The sequence below is a fragment of the Culex quinquefasciatus genome, chromosome 2 (genome assembly GCF_015732765.1).
Source record: "Culex quinquefasciatus strain JHB chromosome 2, VPISU_Cqui_1.0_pri_paternal, whole genome shotgun sequence".
Lineage (NCBI taxonomy): Eukaryota > Metazoa > Arthropoda > Insecta > Diptera > Culicidae > Culex > Culex quinquefasciatus.
In genome coordinates, this window is record NC_051862.1 from 122118324 (window position 1) to 122141343 (window position 23020).

Below are 23020 nucleotides of genomic sequence, written 5' to 3' on the forward strand. Positions count from 1 at the left end.
AAACGCTTTTAATATCACGTCACAGAAAGGTTATTTTTCATACAGATCATTCTAGAAAACTTATTTTAATCAAAAATGAAGCCAAAATTTAATTTTTCTGGACTGGTATTTACGAAAGCTTTTGAAAATTACATCAGATTCTAGATTCAACGGAGCAAAAAAAAATTTTCCTTCTTGTGAATTTACGTTAATTTCATCGGAAATTTACATGTTTTGGGACCAATTTTGTTCGATAAGTTTACGTTGGATGGCATTTAAATTTCAAATGAATTTGATGTAAATTTGCATCATTAATGACGTGCACTTTTGGTACATCATAAATGATGTAAATTTACCCGAATTTTTTTTTCTGTGTAGAGATCCTAAATAGGGAGACTGGTCGAAGTGAATTTGACGTACCCAAACAGACACGAGTTTGACGTAGAGACCCTAAATAGGGAGACTGGTCTAAGCTGGCTAAATCGATCTGGCAACGTATGTTTTGAGCTTGGCAACACTGATAAGTTTTGCTGGGCGTAAAGGCAAATGCTCGTTTGGATACGTCAAACTCGTGTCTGTTTGGGTACGTCAAATTCACTTCGACCAGTCTCCCTATTTAGGATCTCTAGTTTGACGTATCCAAACGAGCATTTGCCTTTACGCCCAGCAAAACTTATCAGTGTTGCCAAGCTCAAAACATACGTTGCCAGATCGATTTAGCCAGCTTAGACCAGTCTCCCTATTTAGGGTCTCTAGTTGAAACTAGTCGGTGGTGTAAAATCGAACTGCAAAAAGTGTAATGCTGATTCTCCGTGTAGTAGCAGCATCAAATCAGCTCTATTCCAGCTATTATCAGAGAAGTTGTTTTACAGCCAATTTGCAATCACCGTAGCTGTTTTATCACTGATTAGCTGGTGAATGCTGTTTAGCAGCTCATTTATGATTTCTTTTAGTGCTACACTCAAAGTCAGAAGTATCCCTCAAAAGGGTACTTTTAATCCTCAAAAAGGATACTTTCTATCCTTTTTTAAAGTTCACCCGGCGTCACCCTTTCAAAAGGGTATGTCAAATTCAGTACATTTTCCAGAGTCTCGGCCCAAAACTTCAAACACGAACAAAAGCAGCGAACCGAAGATTGGCAATGACGTTTTGGAATTTTGACAGTTTGGAACGCATGAATTGGGTACTAAAACCCTAAGTCAATTTTTATGTACAACGGTTAAAAACACGATTAAAAACCATTTCTGATCACTTTTTTTCATTTTAATGCAATTTTTTTTTTTGACGAGACAACATTTTTTCGATGGATCAACTGTGGTTCCCTTGGAACGAGCTGTCAAGTAGGAGCTTTTCTGTCAAGAAGGACCGCGAGATTAATTTTTCAAAATTGATTTAAATATCCATTTTAAACTCTTTGTGGTCGTACAAAGGGTTATTGTACTCAGAAAAATAAGCTTTATCGCTGTAAACAATAATATCAGCAATCTAAGCTTCATTTTAGGACCCAATTACCCCATTATCGGTTTCCCACATGGGTGATGTGGAAATTGTTGCACATGGTTGAAGTTGGGAATTTTGCAACTTATTTTAATTTATGCTAAATTTCAAAATTTAAACACGAATCTACAGCGAATCGATGTGAAAACTAAAGATACATTAAAGGCACGATGATTTGATGTGCAATCTTAATCAGAATCGCGATAAAAGAGGTTTAAATTGAAAAATAATAATAAAACAAATTCTGGTCTGGAATTTAACGAAATTTTGTCTGTTTTGGAAGACTTAATGTTATTGCACAATGGTTATAGATTTTTTTACAAAAAAGTAAATTTTTCGGTTCCTCCACAAGCAATCCCATGTTTGTAAAAAAACGACGCCATATTGCCAATGTTGTTCGGTAGCTCATATCAGGCCATCGCCGGGGCCCTGACATTTTCGATACCCTTTTAAAGGGTGACGACGGGAGAACTTGAAAAAAGTATACTTTTTACTTTGAGTGTAGATGGTTACTTGGGTACTGGTCAAATACAGAGGCATACTGCAATAATCTATATGCAAAACTAACAGCATTTATCATGATATTTATTTCAGCGTACCTTACCTTGAACTGAGAGAAAAAATAACTAAGCAGCTAACAAGATCAAATCTACACGGAGAAAAAAGAGTTCTCAAAATCGTGAACAAGCGTTCATGAAATTCGGAACCACGAACAAAGTGTTCAAATTCCATGGTACGATTTTGAAAAACGTACCATGAAATTTGAACACTTTGTTCGTGGTTCCGAATTTCATGAACGCTTGTTCACGATTTTGAGAACTCTTTTTTCTCCGTGTATTATTTATTTGAATTATTTTTTCCCCAAGTCCAAACTACTCAAACGCAGGTTCAGCTTTTGAATCATCGTTTTGAGTAAAAAAAAATCCACTCAAAATCAAGTTCAAAAAACCACTAATTTTCAGTTCGAGATCTGAACTTGATTTTGAGTTTCCAGCTGACCGTGCATGCAACTGACGGATCTGTCAAGTCTGAAAACCATATGAGCTCGAGCTCGCATTTCTTTATAAAATCTTAAACCCTCACGTTGTAAATTTATCCATCGTAAGTTTAACCAGCAAAACCCTGCGAAATCATTAAAATTTAACAGAATTGTTTCGCTTCATCTTACTAGAAAATGTCCGGACGCGAAGGAGGCAAGAAGAAGCCACTGAAGCAGCCCAAGAAGGACTCGAAAGATATGGACGAAGACGATGCCGCTTTCAAGGTGAGTTAGCGCCTTCTGCAGGTGGACTATCGTGAGTAAAACTTTGTTCTGCTTCCAGGCCAAGCAAAAGGCACAACAGAAGGCTATGGAGGATGCCAAGGCGAAAGCCGCAAAGGGAGGTCCTCTGGGCGTAGGAGGCATCAAAAAATCCGGCAAAAAGTAGTAGCAGCAGCAGTAGGCTGTCACCTGGGAAGCTAACATGGCTGCCATAACTGCGTCAATGTTGCTTGTGTTGTTTCACTGATTAACGTTCCATCTCATGGGTTGCTGCGCGGGGACATGAAAAATAACTGGACACTTTCTCACTACCTATTCAATAACACACTCATTTTGCCTGGATTTATTGCGGAATGCTCCGATTGTAAGACAAATATGTAATAATGGAAGATTTTCTTTGATAAATAAACTTTTAAATCGGCTGTAAAATATATGTTTTATTTAAGGAGCTTTTTATTAAGAAGCATAAGGATTGGGTATATATTTTCAAATTGGTTAATAAATAGTATGTTAAATATTTGTTTAAATTCTACGTCAAGCTCCGCTTGCGGGAATGAAATTTTCGTAATAAGATTTGGTGTATTCAATCATCAAGTCCTGCATCGCGTGCGGAACAAAATCCGGATTTCCCTGGCCACCTTCAATCTTCCCGTCTACCGTGTATCGCATGTAACTGGCCACGGTAGTTTCCGGCGGAAGAATTGCACCATCCTCAATAATACAGTTGTCCTTCAGCATGCACCGTCGTCCCTGAAAAACAAGCTTAATTAACACCTATTTGTTAACCATATAAAATCAGCAATTCTTACCACGATAGCATTTTTCCCGATGTAAACGTAAGATCCGATTTGAGCTGCCGACACGATGGCCCCCTCGCCAATGTAAACATGGTCCCCGATCTGCAGCGGAAAGAACGCCACACCCTTGCTGAACTGCTTGTACGGCGGGCGCACCACCGAACCCTTGGAAATAACACAGTATCGACCCGTCCGAACGGCAGCCAAATCTCCCCGGATTATAGCTCCACTCTGCACAATCACCTTACCGTGGAGGATGATATTTTGCGACCCGCACAGGATCGTCTGCCGGCTGACCTTGTTGCCGGAAGCCGTTTCCACGTACTCGTCCTTGTTGTAGTGTTGTGTTGTTACGTCCATGGTCGCGGGATAATCCGGATTGTTCCGACGGAACGGGAGTCAGTTTTGTTTACGTCTTCCTTTACGGTGGCCGCTGTCACGCACGTAATCCATAAACTTCAACGGGGGGCGAGTTGATTTTGCAGATTGAAATATTTGTATGTAATCATTGAGTCACATCACGCAGCACAGTGCATCGAGCGACCCCTTGAGCACTTGCGATGTTATTTGTTTTGGCTGCGTGCGTGATCGACACTGAAAAAAAATAAGATAAATTTCGACGACAACATTTCAATAAGCATCATGTACTACCCAGTCACGGCGTTCTCACAGGATTCTTACAGAAATCTAGCAGAGCGAAAATGTTCTTACTAGAACTGTGCCATCATCCTGCCAGAACTTTGCAAGAATTCTCAAAGAATTCTAGCTAAAATGCAATAACCGGTTCTAGCAGGAGCCGGCGAAATCAACCGGTTCTGTTAGAATCCTGCTAGAATTTTGCTAGAACTATTCTGACAGGTCTCCTGCTAGAATTCTGTAAGAATTTTGATATAATGAGACGACAAAAAAACCTGCTAGAATCCTGCTAGAATTTTGTAAGAAGCAAATGGCAGATATATTCTGTAATCAATCATTTTAAAAATATTCAATTTAAATAAACAACACAAAACAATCTACATCAATTTATTGTACACACACTTTTAATTTACACTTAAGTCTCTTAATCTTAAATTAATCATTTTCTTCGACCCATATCTGTAGAATGTCCGCGATTCCGAGTTACGAACCGAACCCGGTGCTCTTGGTAGGTAATCGGGATCCGGGAAAAGTGCCGTCTTAGACGATGTCCAATTAGCGGCCGCCGGAATTGACGGTGCTTGCTTTGAAGCTTCCCCGTGGGCCATGTGGTTCTTGGTTTTCTTAAAGTTGATCGAGCCTTCCAGGTTTGTGCATGGGGTCCCGCGCCTGTGGAAACGAAATCGAGGTATCAGGATAGCTCACAAGTAACCAATCTATTAATACGTTGCTTACCATATTCTGAGTGGCCAGGCGACCAACGGAACGGCGCCGACGTTAAATTTTCTTCCGATGGCAACTTTTAACACAAGTTACTAGACAAGATGGCGGTCACGATGTGGTTTGGCGAAAATGACGTCATTTTGGACAGATTTAGCGCTGCCAGAATGTTCTTACATTATTCTTACAAAATTCTAGCAAATTTCGCTCTGTCAGAATATTCTAGCAAAATTCTTACAGAGTTCTGACAAGCCTGCTAGAATGATTCTAGCAGGATTCTAGTAAAACCAATTCTGCCAGAAAAATCCGTGTCTGGGTATCCATAGTACTTTTCTGAAGTTTTTTTTTTTTTTGAAAAGGTCCAATAAAACAAATTTTCAGTTTTTGCTTTTTGAGTGTTTTTTAATATCCCTGACTCAAGGCGGTTTCAAAAACACCCAAAAAGCAAAAACTGGAAATTTGGTTTATTGGACCTTTTCAAAAAAAACTCCAGTTTTGTTAATTTGATTTGGTTAACCGCGGTGGATTTTCTTGAAATAATTCGAACTGTTAAAAATCCACCAAAGCATCTACCGGTGGATACTTTTCTGCCACCGTTTTTTGTGCGATCAATGTGGTAGATGATTTGGTGGATTTCTGACAGATTATTTCAAGATAATCCACAGCGGTTAACCTAATCAAATGACCAAAAGTACTCGTATGTTTTGAGAAAAACGCATTTGAATGTTGAGCATCATTTTTCAATTCCCCTTTTAATATGAAAGCAAAAGAAGCGATGCTTTTATTGATACTTGATCATTCATATTCAATAAAACATTATTTCCGTCATTATATTTAAGAAAAACAAACATAACTTCTTCTGGAATCACCAACGTCTATATCACCCTGCTGTTATGATTCGTTTTTTTTTTCGCTGAATGTACATGGCGCTTTTTGCTAGTAGAGGAGGAGTTGTGTTATGATTCTTTTTTCGTCGGCAATTGTACATGGCGTCTTTTTCATGATAGAGTGATAGTGTGCTTGAGATCGGACTTAGATAACTCTATAGATCTAATTGGTTTGTGTTTCAACATCAATCCAAATCACATTCAAATGCGGGTGGCTCAAGCTTTTCAAATGTTTTGTGCATGAATTTGTCCCACTGTCTTGAACTATTCAAGTGATGAGGAAAACACTTGAAATTGATCATCACTGAGCAAAACTCCCACAGCGCATCTAAGTGTTTCGCACATGATCTGACCCTGCTGTACAGGGAACTCAAATATCAATCGCAAAACTCTTGAAATTTCGGTGATTGCCATGAAATAATTTCAATAGCCAAACACTTGAACTTTAAATGGTATTGAAAAATAAAACGTTCAAGCGATATACAAGTTCTCACTTGCTAGTCGTGCACGCTACCACTGCGCCGGCCGGCCAGTTGAAAATGGGAGAGATTTTTGTGCTACTCGTTCTAGCCTCGCTTCTAGCCTTCGATAAAAGTCGCGCTAAAATCAATCAGTGAAACACAATCAATTCAATTGGAAAATCACGTTGACTTTGAAAAGTGCCTGATTTGGGGTAGATCTTAAGATCAATTTCAAGTGTTTTCCTCATCACTTTGAATAGTTCTGGAACTTTTTTTTGAAAAGGTCCAATAAACCAAATTTTCAGTTTTTGCTTTTTGGGTGTTTTTTAATACCCCTGACTCAAGGCGGTTTCAAAAACACCTTAAAAGCAAAAACTGGAAATTTGGTTTATTGGACCTTTTCAAAAAAAACTCTAGAGTTTATGGTAGTGGGACAAATTCATGGTCAAAACATTTGAAAAGCTTGAGCCACCCGAATGAAAATAACGTGTCAAAAAATACCAAAAAGTCGATCGCCCAAACAATTGCATTTGATTGTGATTTGGATTGATGTTGAAATACAAACCAATTAGATCTATGATGTGGCTTGTGTTTAGTCATTCCCACCGTTTACTTTTCAACCTTGAGTTGACAGATGGTAAACAATAACAGTATGATTTTGGCGGATAAAAGTAAATTGAAACCCCAAGGTGTAGGCGATCGGAACATAGATTTTATAACGGTTCCGGCATGTTCCGGCTTCAGTTCGACCATCTCTCAATCACGGATGAGCGAACTCTTCCTCTTGCAGCGCTGAAAATCAGGAATGCTCTGTTTTGACCGGTGTGTCCAGTACTGCCGAACGAGAGGTCGAGTTTAGGTTTAGATTTCTCCATCTTGGTAGATGACTGAGCGACCGGGAAGAAATGCTTTCCGGAGGACTTGACAGTCCGATGAGATGGTGGACTATGAGCCGACATGGCAACGGCGTCTGAAAGCACAAGAGGAAGATATTTCTGAAAGAAACCGGTTCCGAAGCATCCCTCTTCAAATCCCACAGACCAGCTGACGGCGGATGCTAACGAAGATACTGCAAGCGGTCACCAGATAAAGAACCGCGATCATATCCGAAGTATGGTTCTTCTCTTTGCGTATCTTCCCGCAGGAGAGATGACATCAGAGACGGGGTGTGGAAAGAAACGGGGCCAAAGTAGGCGAACAAGGTGGAGATCGGTTCTAGGATGAACGGAGCTTCCGCTAGCCATCGCTCGGTCAAGCTTTGCGATGTTGATGCAAGAAGTAATTTTTTCGGGACATAAGCGGGGTGGCGATCGGTTCAATAAGTATTCTGGATTAGTCACCAGATGGCAGACTAAAGATTGCAATCGCCTCCTCCGGGAAAATCGTTCCTCCGAGGGGATTGACTAATAGAAGAATATTGTTGATTAAGCCATAAGAATTTTCTTTAACAAACGGAAGAGGAAGATCTGATGAGTGCCGTCATGACGAGCCATCGCGTCATTACAACCGCCAGAACTATTTCCGTGCAGGTACCGAGGCCGGCTATCAAGGTGGCGATTGGTCTTACAGTGGTCCCCTTCCGGCCTAGATGACCGCGGTGGCTTGGAATACGGAACTAACGATGATGGCGAGGATGATGGTGAAACTCAAAACGGTAGTTGCGGCCGCAGGACCGTTATCAGCCGTAATCGCTGCCAACACCCGGCTTGAAGGTTGCCGATTCCTAGGAGTTTTGGTACCCTTGCACGACGTCGCGAATTTCAGATTTTTTGTTTTGGTTTGATTTCATCTGACATTTCAACATATCAAGGTTCCTAGATTATGATGGGATTTCGTCAATATATTAACGAAACGTCGATGCGTTGACCAAGTATCATAATCTATTTTAATTTGTTTATAGTATACTAACCTATCTGACCAGCCCCTAGGCAGTCCCTGTTTATATAGCCCTGTCAACCTGTCAAACAAAAGACTACATGAACCTCGTGACGAAAAAAAAGCAACATGAACAAAGCACCATGTACATTCGGCGAAGAAAAACGAATCATAACAAAGCGCCCCCTCAATGACAGCAGGGTGATATCACAGACAAACAGACGTAAATCTCTTTTTAATTCCATCAATCAGGAATATAACGGCTGATTTGAATTTAAACTTAGTTCTCGGATTATCCACCAGAATAGGATGGCGCTGCAATCAAGGCATACTTTCAAATGACGTTTAAGCTAGCGCGCCAAAAGTTTCAGGTAGCGCGCCAAAAGTTTTGTTTTTTTTTCTGCTGCTACTTGAGTGTGAGGATGGACCAGTTTGGAGAAGATTGGTCGGTGGAATTTTTGGATCCGGACCCGCCTCCGGGTGTGGATTCCGCTGAATGGTCTGTTGAGCATTTAGATAATCCTCAATCCTTCCCGGCCGAACCATTAGAAGAAGAGACGCCGGATTGGTTTGAAAGTTTTATCACAAAACACGAGCTACAGGATGAAGATATGCCGGATGCGAACTGCGGAAGTCTACTCCTAGACCGACACGAGCCACTGGACGAAGAAATGCCGGAAGCTACGAGTAACGATTCCGGTGTTCTGAACATCGGAAGATTCTTAGGCAATTCCAACAACGAGACGCCGTCCCATTCAGCTGATTTTGTTATTTCATCCGTCGGCGTTGGTAAATTTCAACTAGATCTTGAATGAATGCAATTAGAAACTGAATTTGGTCTACATTATAGATGGTGTACCCCAACTTGACCAGGTGAATGGGTTAGGCAATGCAGTGTCCACCGGAATCGCCTCGCCAACCTCGAGCACGCAAGAGACCGCGAGAATCTTGACTCCGTCGTGGTTCTCAAATTCGGCCTTCGTGAATGACGCGATGTCCAGCGATGGCAGTTGCGCGACCCGGCCGACTTCGAGGACGCAAGAGACCGCGAGAATCTTTACTCCGTCGTGGTCCTCAAATCCGGCCTTCGTGAATGACGCGGTATCCAGCGATGACAATTGCGCGGCCCGGCCGACTTCGAGCACGCAAGAGACCGTGATAATCTTAACTCCGTCGTGGTCCTCAAATCCGGCCGTCATGGATGAACCGGTGTCCAGCGATGGCAATTGCGCGACCCGGCCGACTTCGAGCACGAGTCTACCGAACAGCGTTTCTCGTGAAGAGTCGATCGTTTACAGCATCGTATGGCCATCCCCGCAATCTCCGAACCGTGTTGATATCATCAAACGAGACCACGCGGAGCCACCTCGTGACCCCACTCTTTATGATGACTTCGGCCCAACAAACTACAAACAATTGTACAACATGAAAAGCCGCCACAATCGTGAATTGCAGCGGAATGTTAAACATCTAAAGGGCTCATTACGATATGAAAAACTCAAAAGTGCAAGTCGTTTACGGTCACTTAAAACTAAGCAGCAGGCTGTGCGCATATGATAAATGATTTTTCACGTTCAACGCCGAATCGCCGATGTTGGTCTCCAGGAAAGCTGGATGGCAGAAACTGGCCACTGGTAAGGTTGAAGATGTAGGTATAGACCGTCGACAACAAGGTCAACCTGGTCTCATACGATTATTTGGTTGCTTGCAAGTGGACTAAATTGCTTGCCGAGAAGGTAGCTTAACCTCACGCCAAGAAATTTATTATTTAAACTCATGGCCAATTTGTGGGCATTGTTCACAAACAGCGCAGTAATACCCAAACCACCCTCAAACTGGTGCATCTTTCCATCAACCTCTGCAGCCTACACGAATGTTTCCTCGGCAAGATTTACCTAGTGCATGGCCGCAATCGGACGCGGACGTGGACCGTCTGCGTGAGTTAAGAATTTGAACTTCTTGCATTCTTCTCACATGTTGGTAAACAAATGTAAATGTTAGTAAACAAATCTCCCTCCTCTCACTACAACAAGAGTGACCGCGTTCACTCACACACTAACCAATTCTCATATACAGTGATGCTTAATGCTAGTATTGCCCACCAGATCGAGCTACTAGCTAACCTTTTTCCATTTTTTTTGTGATTGATGGATTTTCGTTAAATTTGTTCAATGATTTACGTCTGTTTGTCTGTGGTGATATAGACGTTGGTGATTTCAAAAGGAGTTATGTTTGTTTTTCTCAAATAAAATTACGGAAATAATGTTTTATTGAATTTGGATGATCAAGTATCAATAAAAGCAACGTTTTTCTTCGTTTGTTATCATTAGAACATCTTTTTTTGCTTTTATATTAAAATGGGAATTGAAAATGGATGCTCAACATTCAAATGCGTTTTTCTCAAAACGCATGGTTTGTACATGATGCTTTTTGAAATGTTGGCGTCGATTTAAGGGTTAGGAAAAGGTACGCAGCCATAAAATTACTTTGTTTTGTTTTGAACCACAACTTGCGACTGCTTTCTTTCAGGGATGTAATCCGGATTTTCCGCATTTAATGATGGACTTTTCCAACCGGTGCCGGGGCTGCTTATCGAACGATGAAGAAACCTTGCAACTTCTTGACGACCCCACCGTCCTGCTGTTTGAGGACTGCGTTAGAATCCAGGTGAGTTCGGCACAGTTTGAAATTGTAAGATAAGTTTTTCAAAAAGCTATTTTGTTTGTAGATTTCCTCCGATGAACCAAAACTCCCAAAGCACATCTGCAGCACCTGCTACGGAAAGTGTTCCGCTTGGGCCAAATTTCGCCAGCAGTGCTGGGAAACGAACGAGCTGCTCAGTTTCCGGCTTGGCCACGAGCAGCTCGAAATAATCGGCGCGACGAGCAGCATTGAAAAGGAGGAAGTTCCGGAAACGGTTGAGGAGCCTTCCTTGGTGCGGATTGAAAATGCGGAAGTTGCGGTTGAGGATGGTTGTTCCGACGCGGTTTTCTCGCCCGATGAGCAGGTCTCCTCCGTTGAGGTGTACGAGATTAAGAGTGGTCGCGATATCGCCTGCACTCAATGTCCGATGCAGTTCCGCAGTATGGAGCGATTTGAAGCGCACTGGCGCACTCATCAGGGGTTGAAGGCGGAAGTTTGCAAGATTTGCAACGGTGAATTTAATAACGCTCGGGCGCTGCGTCGTCACATGTTGAAGCACGTGGAGGGGAAAAAGTTCACCTGCCAAGAGTGCGGCAAGAGTTACAAGTTTGCGACCTCGCTGACGCTGCACCGGAAGTGCCATCAGGACGGCCCGCGGCGGTTCGTTTGCGACCTGTGCGGGAAGTCGTTCGTGCGGGCGCACGGGCTGAAGAGTCACATGTCGTGCCACTCGACGGAGATGCCGTTTGAGTGCGGGGAGTGTGGGAAGCGGTTCAAGAACGAGATTATGTTGAGGAATCACGTGACGAGGGTTCACGAAGGGGTGAAACGGTTTGGGTGTTTGAGTTGTGCAAAGAAGTTTAAAACGGCGGCGGAGCTTAAAATTCACGAGAGGTCGCACACAAATTTGAAGCCGTTCAAGTGCAAAGAGTGTGAAAAGAGTTATAAAACCCAGAGTCATCTGGCGGTCCACTTCCGGAACGCGCACACTTCGGAACGACCGTATGAGTGTGAGTTCTGCGGGTTGCGTTTTGGCCATAGCAAGGTGCTTAAAAGCCATCGATTGATCCACACGCAGGAGAAACCTTGGCAGTGCCAGGTTTGTAAGCAGAACTTCCGGCAGCAGGCGACGCTGAAGTCGCACATGCGAACTCGTTGTTCCGCAGGAGTTCAACCGGATAATGGGATGAATGTGGAGGAAGTGAGCAGCGTTGGGGAGGGAAGATCTGGAATAGATTTTGGCGTAATCGAGGTTATAGAATCTTCTCAGTAGCAGGTTATTCCGGCCAAGACAGTCATCGTAGAAATAAACCAAAATTATTTCAAACCAACGCTTTAGTTTCCTTTAATTTCATCCAAAAACATCTTGCACTTCTTCTTGAGCACTTTTGCGGCTTCGACGAAGATCACGTCCGGTTTGAGCGCCCCGAGCGACTCCACGTTGAAGATAAAGTGGTTCCGGACGCGACTCATCGTGACACTGTCCGCCAGCTGCGGATACCGGTACACGTTCCGGCTGCAGCTGTCGTACCGGGCGTCCTTCACGTACGCTTGGTCGTCCTTGTCGATTTCGATCACCCCAGGCGAAAAGCACTTTTGCAGCAGCAGCGCTTGGTTTCCGACGACCGGTCGCTTCAGGTGGATCTCCGGCAGCAGCCGGTACGAAGCGGTGGCCACCGGCGAGAACTTGGCGTGATCCTTGCCGACTCCCTTCACGGCGAACAGTTTGATGTCGAACTCGTGGCCAGGTCGCATTCGACTGATCAGGATGTCGTCGTCGATCGGTCCCACGTCGGCTTCCTTGTAGATGGACGCCTGGTTGCCCACCGGAACCCACTTGATCTGGCCGGAATAGATGCTGTGATTCTTGTACATGCTGTCGTTGTTGGTCACCTCGGTCGATTCTTTGTTCTTCTTGGTACACTTGACCTTCAGCTCAAACTCCAGCGTGTCCTGCGCGTTGGCCGCATCGCCCTCGTTGGTTTTATACTCAAACAGCCGCGGATCCGCCTTCAACGGAATCAACCCAAGCCGGTGCGCGAGCACCTCGTCCTGGATGATCGAAGTGTTGTTGTAGATGTGCACCTTCTCGATGGCCATACTCGGCACCTCGCTCAGCATCAACCGCCGGAACGCGTTCGCAATCGCCGGACTCACTCCGATCATGTCGAATTCCAGCTCGTTTTCCTCGTACCGCACGACCACAATCTGCAGCTGCCTCTTGAACCGCTCAAAGTCCCAGAAATCGTCCGCCAGCCCATAATCGTTCGCGTCCTGCTTCAGCTTGTACTCTTCCAAGTAGATTCGAGGCTTTTCCGGCAACCGTTCCATCGCTTCGGGCATCTTTTCTAACGCACTAAAACGTTCCGATCCGGTTCCAATTTCACGTGTTTTGATTCTCTCTGAAGTCACACCGCGGCGCAAACCAAAACAATGTTTTGGCTGCGTACGCAAACGTCATCATATTTCATCGCGTTGCGATGTTTAACCAAAACACGCGTTGCGTAACCCACGAACGTCCCCTTGCGGCTGCGTCGGTTCGTACACGTCAATGTTTTTCAGTTGTCATTCGTGCGGTGTCGGCTTGCAGCTCACACAGTCTGACTGCGTGTCCCTCCCTTCCACAGCTTCTTTTTTCGCCGGCGCAAGCTTCCGAAAAGGGGAAAAGTACGGTTCCAGTGCGTGCGTTTTGTCCGTTTTCCGGTTAAGGTAGTGCATCTTCCGCCCTCTGGCAGCAACATGGCACGAGCGGTGCTCGCGCTGGCAGCGATTCTCGCCACTTTGGGGTGTGCCGCGGCCGCCATCGACGTGGAAATCGAAAACAAAAATGTTGACCGCACCATCGATCTCACCTCGCAGCTCGTGAAAATTTCCTACAAAATTACGCTCGAGCACAAGAGCAAGAAGCCCATCACCAGCTATCTGTTTATCGTGCCGAATGACGAGCGCGAGCTGCTGGCCTTCATCTCCGCCAAGGATTCCGCCAAGAAGGAGCTGAAACTGGTGGAAACCGCTTCGCCGAAGGGGGCCACTTTCTCGATGACGCTGCCACCGGCGGCCGGCGTCGCCAACCCGGTCGTGTACATCGAGACCGTGTTCACCAAGTCGCTGCGGCCGTACCCGACGTCGATCGCCCAGACGGAACGCCAGCTGGTGCAGTACTTTGGCAACGCGTACGTCTACTCGCCGTTCAAGACCGTCACGCAAAAGACCACGGTCCACCTGAGCTCGCGGAACGTCGAAAGCTACACCCAGTTCAAGCCGGCGGTGCACTCGGACACAACCGTCACGTACGGACCTTACGATAATGTTGCGGGTAAGAATGGTGTTAGATAAGAACTAGTTTGTTTGTGTCCCTTTCGGAGAAAATCGATAATCCAACTAAATTCTCCCTTCTCTCCCCCACCCACAATCCAGCCTTCTCCACCGAACCCATCACCGTCCACTTCGAGAATTACACCCCCTTCATGACCGTCACCCGGCTCGAGCGCGTCATCGAAGTGTCCCACTGGGGCAACATTGCCGTCGAGGAAACCATCGACATTGTCCACTCGGGGGCCGCCCTCAAGGGTGCCTTCTCGCGCTACGACTACCAGAAGGATTCCCGCCCCAACCAGGCCTGCGTCAAATCGTACAAAACCCTACTGCCGGCGTCCGCCACCGGCGTCTACTACCGGGACACCAACGGAAACATCAGCACGTCGGCGATGCGCGTCCTGAAGGACTCGGTCGAGCTGGATCTGCGCCCACGCTTCCCCCTATTCGGCGGCTGGAAGACACACTACACCCTAGGTTACAACGTCCCGAGCTTCGAGTATCTGTTCCAGAACGGAGACAACTTCCTGCTCAAGATGCGCGTCGTCGATCACATCTTTGACGACATGGTCGTGGACGAAGTAACCACCAAGATCATCCTGCCGGAGGGTTCCACCAACGTGAAGCTAATCGCGCCGTATTCGGTCACGCGCAACCCCGACACGCTCCACTACACCTACCTGGACACGTTCGGCCGGCCGGTGATCTCGTTCAGCAAGAAAAACGTCGTCGAAAACCACATCGGTGACTTTAACCTTAAGTACAACTTTAGCCGCGTAATGATGCTGCAGGAACCGCTGCTCGTGGTCGGCTTCTTGTACGTTCTCTTCGTGCTCGTCATCATCTGGATGCGGCTGGACTTTTCCATCATCAAGGAGAAGGAGCAGCACCTCCACAAAGACTAAATTCCATTAAGCACTAGAGCGCAGTAGAGAGTAGCCGTTTTACGCAAAACTTCTTCACCGTGCATTTCTTCTTCACAATTCCTAGTTTTTAACCAACAGAAACAGATAAAAATCTCACGTTGCGGGACGAGCCGCCAAGCTTTAACTTAGGCAATCCGTAGAGTGTTCCAGTTGCACAAGTTGTGAGTGAAAGTGAAACAAAGAGACATAAAATAACATTTCAGACCGAAATCCAACCGAACAACATCGTCGTCGTCGTCGTCGTCTGCTAGGAACAGAACTGATGTGATTGGGAGCGAATAACATGAGAAACAATAAAGTTTGTAACTCTTAGGACGAATGTCTTCTTTTTTTTATATGCAGATATTACATTCTTTAATCTTTTACGAAAAACCTTTCCTACTTCTTTTGTTTTATGTTTTTCTTCATTTGTTTATTCGCAATTCGCAATTTTCAGTGTAAGAACGGGCCTTGACCGATCTTATGCACTAGGTTCGCGACGAACACGCACTGCCCTTACACCTACATCTCACCCTTGATCTGAGTCAGTACGAGCAGCACGCTAGAACACGCTTTGAGTGTTCGTGCCAGGCATGCACACCTTCTTTTCCGGTTACGCATTTTAACTCGGCCGGGGGTGGTACATTAAGTAGGGTTTGATGTAAGTATAAGCGCCTAACCATTTATAGTGTGCCTATCAACTTTCATTAAAACAAAAACTGTTTTATTTTTAGTTTGAATTCAAAAACTAATTGTTTTTTACTGTGTATTGTTTTCTCCTGAAATCTTGCCTAATGTTGAATCGTGTTTATCTGTTGCTATTTCTTTTGTCGCGGTGTTTTGTTACAATTTTTGGTCCTAAGCATGTTATAAAAGTTTACCAAAAATACAATAGTAATATTTGTGTTAATCCTTTAACCATTCCATAAATTGAGTAAGGGCTCAAACCTCACTTTTTTGAAAAAAAGGGTGAAGATTGAAAACAATAGACAGTAAAAGAGAATTTATTTTATAAAAATCAAGTATCAATAGTAAGAGAATGATGAGCGTATTTTGAAGAATAAAAATGATAAGCTAGATGTATTAGATGTAAAATTAGACAATAGTTAATAAATAGAGATACAAAACAAGCTTAGATTATAGTAATGATAATTTATAGGACAGATAAAAAATTATTGAAATAAATAAATTCGCAATAAAATCAAAAAAGATTAGGCGAATGATAAATAGACATTAAAAAAAATATATTTTTAAGGAAAAAAAAACAAAACAAAGTTTGTTACAGCAGTATCAATTGATAGAAAAGAGTGGAAAAGCTTTGAGAGATAAGAGAATCAAAAGTTAGTAAAATTAAAATCAAATGTTGGATATTAAATAGAAGAATCAGTGAAGAATTGGGAATCAGAAGAGCAAAATAAAAATAGAAGATAGGTGGTAGCTGAGAATGAAGAGAAGAGAAACCCCGTTGTGCGATGTTTCAGGTACATCCACAGCAGTTGACTCAACATACTGCGAATCAAAACAATACCGTCTACAATCACAAATTACTTCCCTTTCCCACATTGTCGCGCCCCTTTCTTTTAGCCGTCTCGACTCTGACCCGCGGTGGTCAAAGGTTTACGATCCGTTTCCACAGGCCACCAGCTAGGTCATCATGAAAACCAAGCCAACGTGGAGGTAAGAAAATAGGACACTCGCAAGGAACCAGAGCTATACTGTTCTGATCAAGATAATTCGGATGATCTAACAGAACTACGGATGTAGTTAGTTACGCTCCTTCCAGGATGTTCCTTACGTGGACGTCAACCGAAGAGCACGCAACAAGGTCAGTGCCATTGCATGCTCTTAGGTATCAATCCTTGGCCTGCGAAATCTTTGACAAAAATGTAATCAAAAGTTGATGTAGAGGAAATATACCCATTTTCATCACACTAATCTTTCGTGATCAACTGTACCTGGTTCATCTCGAGAAAGGATGTACAACGCCGTCTGAGCTGAAAGCAGTTCGAAGTTGTTTGCAGTTTGGACATGGTGGAAGGAACTGTTTCATCAAAAGTCGTTGTGCAACCTGCGGAGGTGAGCACAAACCCAAGCTTGCGAAACAATCAACGAGAACATCGAAGCGAAATGCTTCAATTCCGGCGGCTACCATTCGACCAAGAATCGAAGCTGCCCAAAACGAGCTGAGTTTGTGAAAATTCGGCAGCAAGCGACGACGAGGCACCAACCAAATTGTCGCAAAACACCACCACTTTCATTTTCCTGCTTTGGCGTCGCCAGGAGCGGGACCTGCTCGAGTGGTTCCAAATCTGCAGCCATTGCCGTTGAATCAGCGGCAAAAAGTTGCAGAGAATACAACACCTCCAGGCTTCAGTCAGCAACCGAGGGAAAACCAACCAGTATCAACGGGTGAAGGTTAAAGTGATTTTTGTTTTTGTTTTTTTCTAAAATGTATTCTATTCAATCCAAAAATGTAAAATTTGAAATTTGAAGTAAATAAAATAAATATGATCAGTTAATAATAAAACAGAAAATACAATAAAAATGAAGAGCATTTAGCCATACCACTTAGAATGTGCGTGCTGGGTTTCCAATCCAGAGGTCGTGAGTTCGATTCTCGTACCGGGATGATGAAGTTTAAAAAATAAGGTGGGATAAGTAACGTTTTAAGGGCACTAATTACGGGAATTTTTCGAATTATTGAGGTAGTTCCGACCAGTTTGTTTTATTCCGTTATGTATTTTGTAGGTAGTTTACTGCTTTTTAAAATACAAATCAGTTTCAAAAAACTCTTCCATAATTTATTTGCTTAGATTTTTCGTCGTAAAACACATGCCTCGATTTTGCACTGCACTTTTTTTCTTTTTCTTCTTCTTTTGAGTTTCTCTCTTTTCTTCTTTTCCAACTTACTCTTAACCTTCACTCACTGCTTTAAAAACCGGGTTAGTTTATGGGTACGTATGAATGTGTTTGTGTGTTGTTGCTTTTTATTTGTTGGGTTTCGATACTGCTATTAAATTCATTTCACTATTTTGCTTTATGAAGGACGAACAGTTGTGCAAGCAGTGAACCCCTTTTTCTTGTGAGGGTTTGCGATTGTTTTTGAAAAAAAGAAATTGAGGCGTGTTTTTTGTTCGCAAAGATAATTTTCAACATTGCCTAATAGAACAGAGTTTTGAAGCACTTTCTGTCTCTTTTATCTCCAGATAATTTGTCAATTTTAATAGGACATCAACGGGTTACATGTGTGATTCATAACTACTGTTGTTTTGGTACAAACTTTCGCAATATATTATATGTGAGTTGGGACCGACTGTGTTAAATGCATGCAAAATTTTATTTTATCTAATGTTAATGCGAATCTCACTGACTGGCTGATGGGGATGGGGAAAAGAAAGACACGGGGAAGACGACAGCTGAACTGACTGACTGAAATTGAAACAAAGAGGAAACGAACGCGCGCATATTTTCGACGTCGAACCGGAACCAAGAAATGACTAGCGACAGCGTCAAAGATGAGTTGCGTAAATGTTAGTGAGCTTTGTTTTTGTTTACTTGTTTCTGTTGTATAAAATTTACTTAACTGTTGGTTCTTAGTTTAATTACTCGCATTTTGTTTGCTTCTTTTACTCTTTTTTGTTTTAAATGATATTGATTTAGTTGCTTGTTTTTCTCTCTCTCTTGCTTTGCGCGCTAGAAAATTTGTAAAAAACTTTCCACCGGCGGCGATTTAACCAAGACTCTCCACGCAGGTGGTGTTCAAGCTTTGGCCCTTGATCAACGTCTTGAACTGCTCCGGGATGGGTTGTTCCGTCTGGAAAATGAGAGAGAAATTTTTGAAGGTGTTTGGAAATTTTTTTTTTTATTTAAATTTTAAATTTATGTTATACTTACATAATCACCGTTCGTGCCCTTCGGGATCATCACGTTCATCTCGGACGACTTGGAGCTGACGATCTCCACGGCGAGCGAGTCCGCCGACAGATACATCTGGCACCCGTCCGTCTTGTCGATGGAGATGGTGGGAACCTTGCCGAGGACCTGTCCCAGAAATAAACAAAAAATGATTACAATCTTGAACCTGTAGAGGAGGGAACTCTGCCTCCACTTACCTGCATCTGAACGCTCTGGCAGTTGACAAACTCGGCCGACGCGACCAGACTGTCGAAGACGAGCGAGCACTTCTTGCACGAGTCCATCACAACGCTGTTGATTTTCCCCTTGATCTGGAGGGTCGAGTTCTCGCAACGGAACATGTACACCTGTGGAAGCAGTAGAATAACTCGTAAAAAGATGGTCCGAGAGGAGCGAACCGCGTCTCCACTTACCACATTGTTCATCTCGGCGTCCTCGACCAGGAGGCCGGTGTTGCCCTTCTGGTACTCGATGAGCCACTTCTTGCCGTCGCGAACAAACGTCGGTGGTTTGGCCGCCGGGGCTGCCACGGCCTTCGTCGCTGAGCCGTTGCTAATACTCGATGGTGCCTTGTACGGGGCCGGTCCGGAGCGCAGGCCGGGGTTCTTGTGGGTCTGCATGTCGGACGTGACCTTTTTAAGTCCTGCGGAAGAGAGTGGGCGGGTTGTAGAATCGTGGAATATCTAAGGCGTCATAAGAACTCACCCTTGGTGATGTCCGCGCCCTGGTTGATTTGAGCAAACAGCGCATTCCGATCGTCGCCGGCGCCCCCCGCGATGGACAGATCGGCCATCGGCATGACCGGCGGTGGTGGCGGCAGACCGCATGGTGGTGGTGGTGGAGGAGCTCCAGCACCTCCGGCGGTCGCTTTGTTCTTGCCAGCCCACACCAGTCCGGTCGTGTGGTGCTGCTTGATGAACGCCTGAAGTTCGGTCAGCGTCTGGACCCACGCCCGGGCCCACTCAACGTGCGTCGAGTCCTTCTCCTTCCAGTCCTTGAGCACACGGTTCGTGTAGAACTGGCCGGCGTCGTTCATCTCCTTGACGTACGGTCCGGGAGTGGGCGCCACGCAGACCCATCCGAGGGCGGGGATGCTCTCGCTGATGGCGGACAGGTGGTTGAAGAACGGAGACGTGCGGTGCTTCTCGCGGTAGCTCTGGATGGCGGAGATCTGGTCCGACGTTGGCTTCAGCAGGTTCTGCAGGTCGGCGGTGGCCGGGGCGGCCGAGTCGGCGGCGGTGCGCACGAACGCGAATTGCACACTGCAAGAGAAGAGGGAAGTATGTGAGTAACACCGACTAATATTAACCCGGCGCTGTTCTTTGAGCCTGTCAGAACGCAATATTCAATCAAGAATATCTCAGGAACGAAATGAATTCTTAAATTTTCAGACTTTATTTATAATCAACATACAACTTTTGTGAAAATATGATCCATTTCCGGATACCGGAAGTACCCGTATAAAAAAAAAACATACACTCCTGTCCCTCGGGTCATTCCAGATGCACTTTACGATGCAATCGGCCAAATTTACTTCTAACCACCTGACCTTCCCAAATCCGGATTTCCAAAAAAAAGTCCATTTTGAACCCTCAACTTTGGAAGCCTTTATCTTTGGAATTGTTTAACCGTTTTAGATGCTTTCGGTTGCAACTATGAATCAACGTCATACAAATTCTTTGTTCGTTGGAAAAGGATTCAGTAACGGCTATCTACAATCCATTAACCTAAGCGGGTATTAGACTAAGACAAACAAACAAAAAAGTTTTTGTTGTTGTTTGGTTGTTTAAGTAAGCTTGCCGCAAACAAGTTTGCGAGTATGTTTGTTTGTTTGTTATAGTCTATTACCTGTTTTAGGAAACTGGCTGGGCTTGTCGTAGATTTTGAAACATTCCTTTTCTTTTCCTCACCCAGCTATAGGAGAGAAACATGGCAACGTTCAGCAAAAAAAAAAATATAGGAATTCCAAACTCAGCACTTTTTTAGTTGAGGTGTTTAGGTTATTTTTACCGAAATATGTTTTTTTTCAGTCACAAAATATTTGATGACCCTCCCACAAAAATATTTGACGATTTTGACATTATTTACATTTTTAAGTTTACTTTGTATGAAATCTATACACTGGTTGGTCACTTTTTCGTTTGACACTTTTTTAGTTTGTACCCCGTTGGTTGGTCAAAGTCAAACTAAAAAATGACGAACTGTCACTTTTTACACGGCTCTCGCGCACACTATAAGAACAAACGTTTGGTAGTGTTTGTGAACTCTGTGTAAAAGTGGCGTCTAACTAAAAAGCCGTTTGACAACAGTTGATGTCAAACCATCGGGGTTTGAGTGTACTTTGTTCGGAAACTCATTAAAAACAATATAAAGTCTGCTTGTCAAATTATTACACTTCTACAATTCGGCACACCTTGAAAACTATTGGTTCAATTTCCAATGTTATAAAAAGGTGCTGATAGTTATGTTACACATGAATCGAGTCGAGGCTCGAGCCAAAATTCTCAGTGGGTAGACGGGCTTCGATCTGAAAATTCGCCAAAAATCAATTTTTCAACTAATGCGCTCCCCTCGCGACCATTACATCCGCCTGGGTCACCGGCGTTGTTGCGCAGCGGTCGGGAGCGCAGTCTTCCAGGTAAGTTCAAAGATTTTATTCTGTCGAGCAAAGGCCTGTCATTTCCATCATTCACAGCCAACTCTGGATATGACGAGATCGTTTCGGACTCGGAAACAAGTGGAGACGAGAACTCGGACGATACACTAGTTGGACTTGCAGCCAGACGTCAGTCCACGAAGGGTCGAGATCCCGTTACACCGGCAGAGGCGATGAAACGTGGCGATGCGAAGCTGTGGAAGGACGCGATGGACGATGAGTACCGATCACTCATGGAGAACGGCACGTGGGAGCTGGTCCAGCTGCCCCGGATCGCAAGGCGATCGGATGTAAATGCGTTCAAGACCAAGGAGGACGAGAAGGGCAACATCGTGCGGCACAAGGCCAGACTCGTGGCACAGGGCTTCACCCAGAAGTTTGGCGTGGACTTCGACGAAGTTTTCGCACCTGTGGTCAGACAAGAAACGTTCCGGATCCTGCTGACAATCGCTAGCCGTCGGAAGATGGTGGCAAAGCACGTGGACGTCAAGACAGCGTACCTTCATGGCAAGTTGGAGGAGACCATCTACATGAAGCAGCCTGCAGGATACACAACCGGAGACGTCAATATTTACTGTGTGTCGATTGAAGAAGAGTCTGTACGGGCTCAAACAATCCGCTCGAGTGTGGAACCACAAGATCGACGCAGTTTTCAAGCAACTGGGCTTCAGCCAGGCGAAGGCTGATCCGTGCCTCTACGTTCGGAAGACCGGAAGGTCGACAGCGTACATCATCATCTACGTGGACGACATGGTGATCGCTGCCGAGACTGAGGAGGAGTTTGAAGCTATATTCAACGGCCTGCAACAGCACTTCACCGTTACGAACCTCGGAGATCTGAAGCATTTCCTGGGAATGGAAGTTGAGCGAGCGGCCGATGGATTCAAGTTGAACCAGCAGAAGTACATGAACAAGATGGCAAGTCGATTCGGTCTGGAGGATGCCAAGAAATCGAAGATTCCCTTGGATCCAGCCTACCTACATCAGAAGGAGGAGAACGATCAGCTACCCAACAACACCGATTATTTGAGCTTGATCGGAGGTCTGCTGTACGTAGCTGTTCACACCCGACCGGACATTGCCGTTAGCACATCGATTCTTGCTCAGAAGTCGAGTCGTCCGACGCAGCTGGATTGGCAAGAGGCAAAGCGAGTGCTACGCTATCTGAAGGGGACGAGCGATCACAAACTGCACTTGGGATCTACCGGTGCAGGACTGGAGATGTACGTGGATGCAGACTGGGCAGGCGACCACCGGGACCGGAAATCTAACTCTGGATATCTGGTGCGTTTTGGCGGCGGACTCGTCAGCTGGGGTTCCCGGAAGCAGAGCTGTGTAGCGCTGTCATCAACGGAAGCTGAACTGGTGGCGCTGACTGAAGGATGCAAGGAGCTGATCTGGATGCAGATGCTGCTGGGTGAGTTCGGGATCAAGATCAACCGAGCTGTGCCGATCTACGAGGACAATCAAAGC

The 23020-nt window shown here is 44.6% G+C and overlaps 7 protein-coding genes across 12 annotated transcripts in view; 4 read left to right on the forward strand and 3 right to left on the reverse strand.

Annotated features, from left to right (window-relative positions):
• Positions 1-2475: 2475 nt before the first annotated feature.
• LOC6034147 (translation machinery-associated protein 7 homolog) lies at positions 2476-3166 on the forward strand. Its single transcript, XM_001844454.2, has 3 exons — positions 2476-2577; positions 2648-2740; positions 2799-3166. Exons 2-3 carry the CDS (start codon positions 2651-2653, stop codon positions 2901-2903), a joined length of 195 nt encoding a protein of 64 aa, XP_001844506.1. The 5' UTR covers positions 2476-2577; positions 2648-2650; the 3' UTR covers positions 2904-3166.
• Positions 3167-3172: 6 nt separating this feature from the next.
• On the reverse strand, positions 3173-4086 carry LOC6034148 (dynactin subunit 5). The gene is made up of 2 exons (XM_001844455.2): positions 3547-4086; positions 3173-3487 (listed from the first exon to the last, which is right to left on the reverse strand). Exons 1-2 carry the CDS (start codon positions 3892-3894, stop codon positions 3272-3274), a joined length of 564 nt encoding a protein of 187 aa, XP_001844507.1. The 5' UTR covers positions 3895-4086; the 3' UTR covers positions 3173-3271.
• A 4251-nt stretch (positions 4087-8337) lies between these two features.
• LOC119766299 (uncharacterized serine-rich protein C215.13-like) lies at positions 8338-9642 on the forward strand. Its single transcript, XM_038250760.1, has 3 exons — positions 8338-8902; positions 8964-9574; positions 9619-9642. Exons 1-3 carry the CDS (start codon positions 8452-8454, stop codon positions 9640-9642), a joined length of 1086 nt encoding a protein of 361 aa, XP_038106688.1. The 5' UTR covers positions 8338-8451.
• A 971-nt stretch (positions 9643-10613) lies between these two features.
• Positions 10614-12087, forward strand: LOC6034149 (zinc finger protein 501). The gene is made up of 2 exons (XM_038253267.1): positions 10614-10780; positions 10842-12087. Exons 1-2 carry the CDS (start codon positions 10670-10672, stop codon positions 12027-12029), a joined length of 1299 nt encoding a protein of 432 aa, XP_038109195.1. The 5' UTR covers positions 10614-10669; the 3' UTR covers positions 12030-12087.
• LOC6034150 (DNA-directed RNA polymerases I and III subunit RPAC1) lies at positions 12074-13243 on the reverse strand. The gene has a single exon (XM_001844457.2). It carries the CDS (start codon positions 13097-13099, stop codon positions 12092-12094), a length of 1008 nt encoding a protein of 335 aa, XP_001844509.2. The 5' UTR covers positions 13100-13243; the 3' UTR covers positions 12074-12091.
• Positions 13244-13307: 64 nt separating this feature from the next.
• On the forward strand, positions 13308-15313 carry LOC6034151 (dolichyl-diphosphooligosaccharide--protein glycosyltransferase subunit 1). Its single transcript, XM_001844458.2, has 2 exons — positions 13308-14072; positions 14174-15313. Exons 1-2 carry the CDS (start codon positions 13496-13498, stop codon positions 14974-14976), a joined length of 1380 nt encoding a protein of 459 aa, XP_001844510.1. The 5' UTR covers positions 13308-13495; the 3' UTR covers positions 14977-15313.
• A 2382-nt stretch (positions 15314-17695) lies between these two features.
• Positions 17696-23020, reverse strand: part of LOC6034152 (adenylyl cyclase-associated protein 1) — a 66505-nt gene continuing 61180 nt past the window's right edge. For all 6 annotated transcript variants that reach the window (XM_038258347.1, XM_038258348.1, XM_038258349.1 and 3 more), the window contains 5 exons: positions 19597-20153; positions 19305-19534; positions 19089-19238; positions 18871-19017; positions 17696-18790 (listed from right to left, as the gene is read on the reverse strand). In XM_038258347.1, coding sequence (XP_038114275.1) covers positions 18707-18790; positions 18871-19017; positions 19089-19238; positions 19305-19534; positions 19597-20153 — 1168 coding nt within the window. In that variant the 3' untranslated portion in view covers positions 17696-18706. The remainder of the gene's footprint in view (positions 18791-18870; positions 19018-19088; positions 19239-19304; positions 19535-19596; positions 20154-23020) is intronic.

Coding starts and splice junctions, on each gene's coding strand:
- LOC6034148 (XM_001844455.2), bottom strand. CDS start 3,894: ATGGACGTAACAACACAACACTACAACAAGGACGAGTACGTGGAAACG. Junction 3,488..3,546: donor TCGGGAAAAATGCTATCGTG/GTAAGAATTGCT, acceptor CTTGTTTTTCAG/GGACGACGGTGCATGCTGAA.
- LOC6034151 (XM_001844458.2), top strand. CDS start 13,496: ATGGCACGAGCGGTGCTCGCGCTGGCAGCGATTCTCGCCACTTTGGGG. Junction 14,073..14,173: donor ACCTTACGATAATGTTGCGG/GTAAGAATGGTG, acceptor CCCACAATCCAG/CCTTCTCCACCGAACCCATC.
- LOC6034149 (XM_038253267.1), top strand. CDS start 10,670: ATGATGGACTTTTCCAACCGGTGCCGGGGCTGCTTATCGAACGATGAA. Junction 10,781..10,841: donor AGGACTGCGTTAGAATCCAG/GTGAGTTCGGCA, acceptor TTTTGTTTGTAG/ATTTCCTCCGATGAACCAAA.
- LOC119766299 (XM_038250760.1), top strand. CDS start 8,452: ATGACGTTTAAGCTAGCGCGCCAAAAGTTTCAGGTAGCGCGCCAAAAG. Junction 8,903..8,963: donor TATTTCATCCGTCGGCGTTG/GTAAATTTCAAC, acceptor TCTACATTATAG/ATGGTGTACCCCAACTTGAC. Junction 9,575..9,618: donor ATCGTGAATTGCAGCGGAAT/GTTAAACATCTA, acceptor AAAACTCAAAAG/TGCAAGTCGTTTACGGTCAC.
- LOC6034150 (XM_001844457.2), bottom strand. CDS start 13,099: ATGCCCGAAGCGATGGAACGGTTGCCGGAAAAGCCTCGAATCTACTTG.
- LOC6034147 (XM_001844454.2), top strand. CDS start 2,651: ATGTCCGGACGCGAAGGAGGCAAGAAGAAGCCACTGAAGCAGCCCAAG. Junction 2,741..2,798: donor AAGACGATGCCGCTTTCAAG/GTGAGTTAGCGC, acceptor TTCTGCTTCCAG/GCCAAGCAAAAGGCACAACA.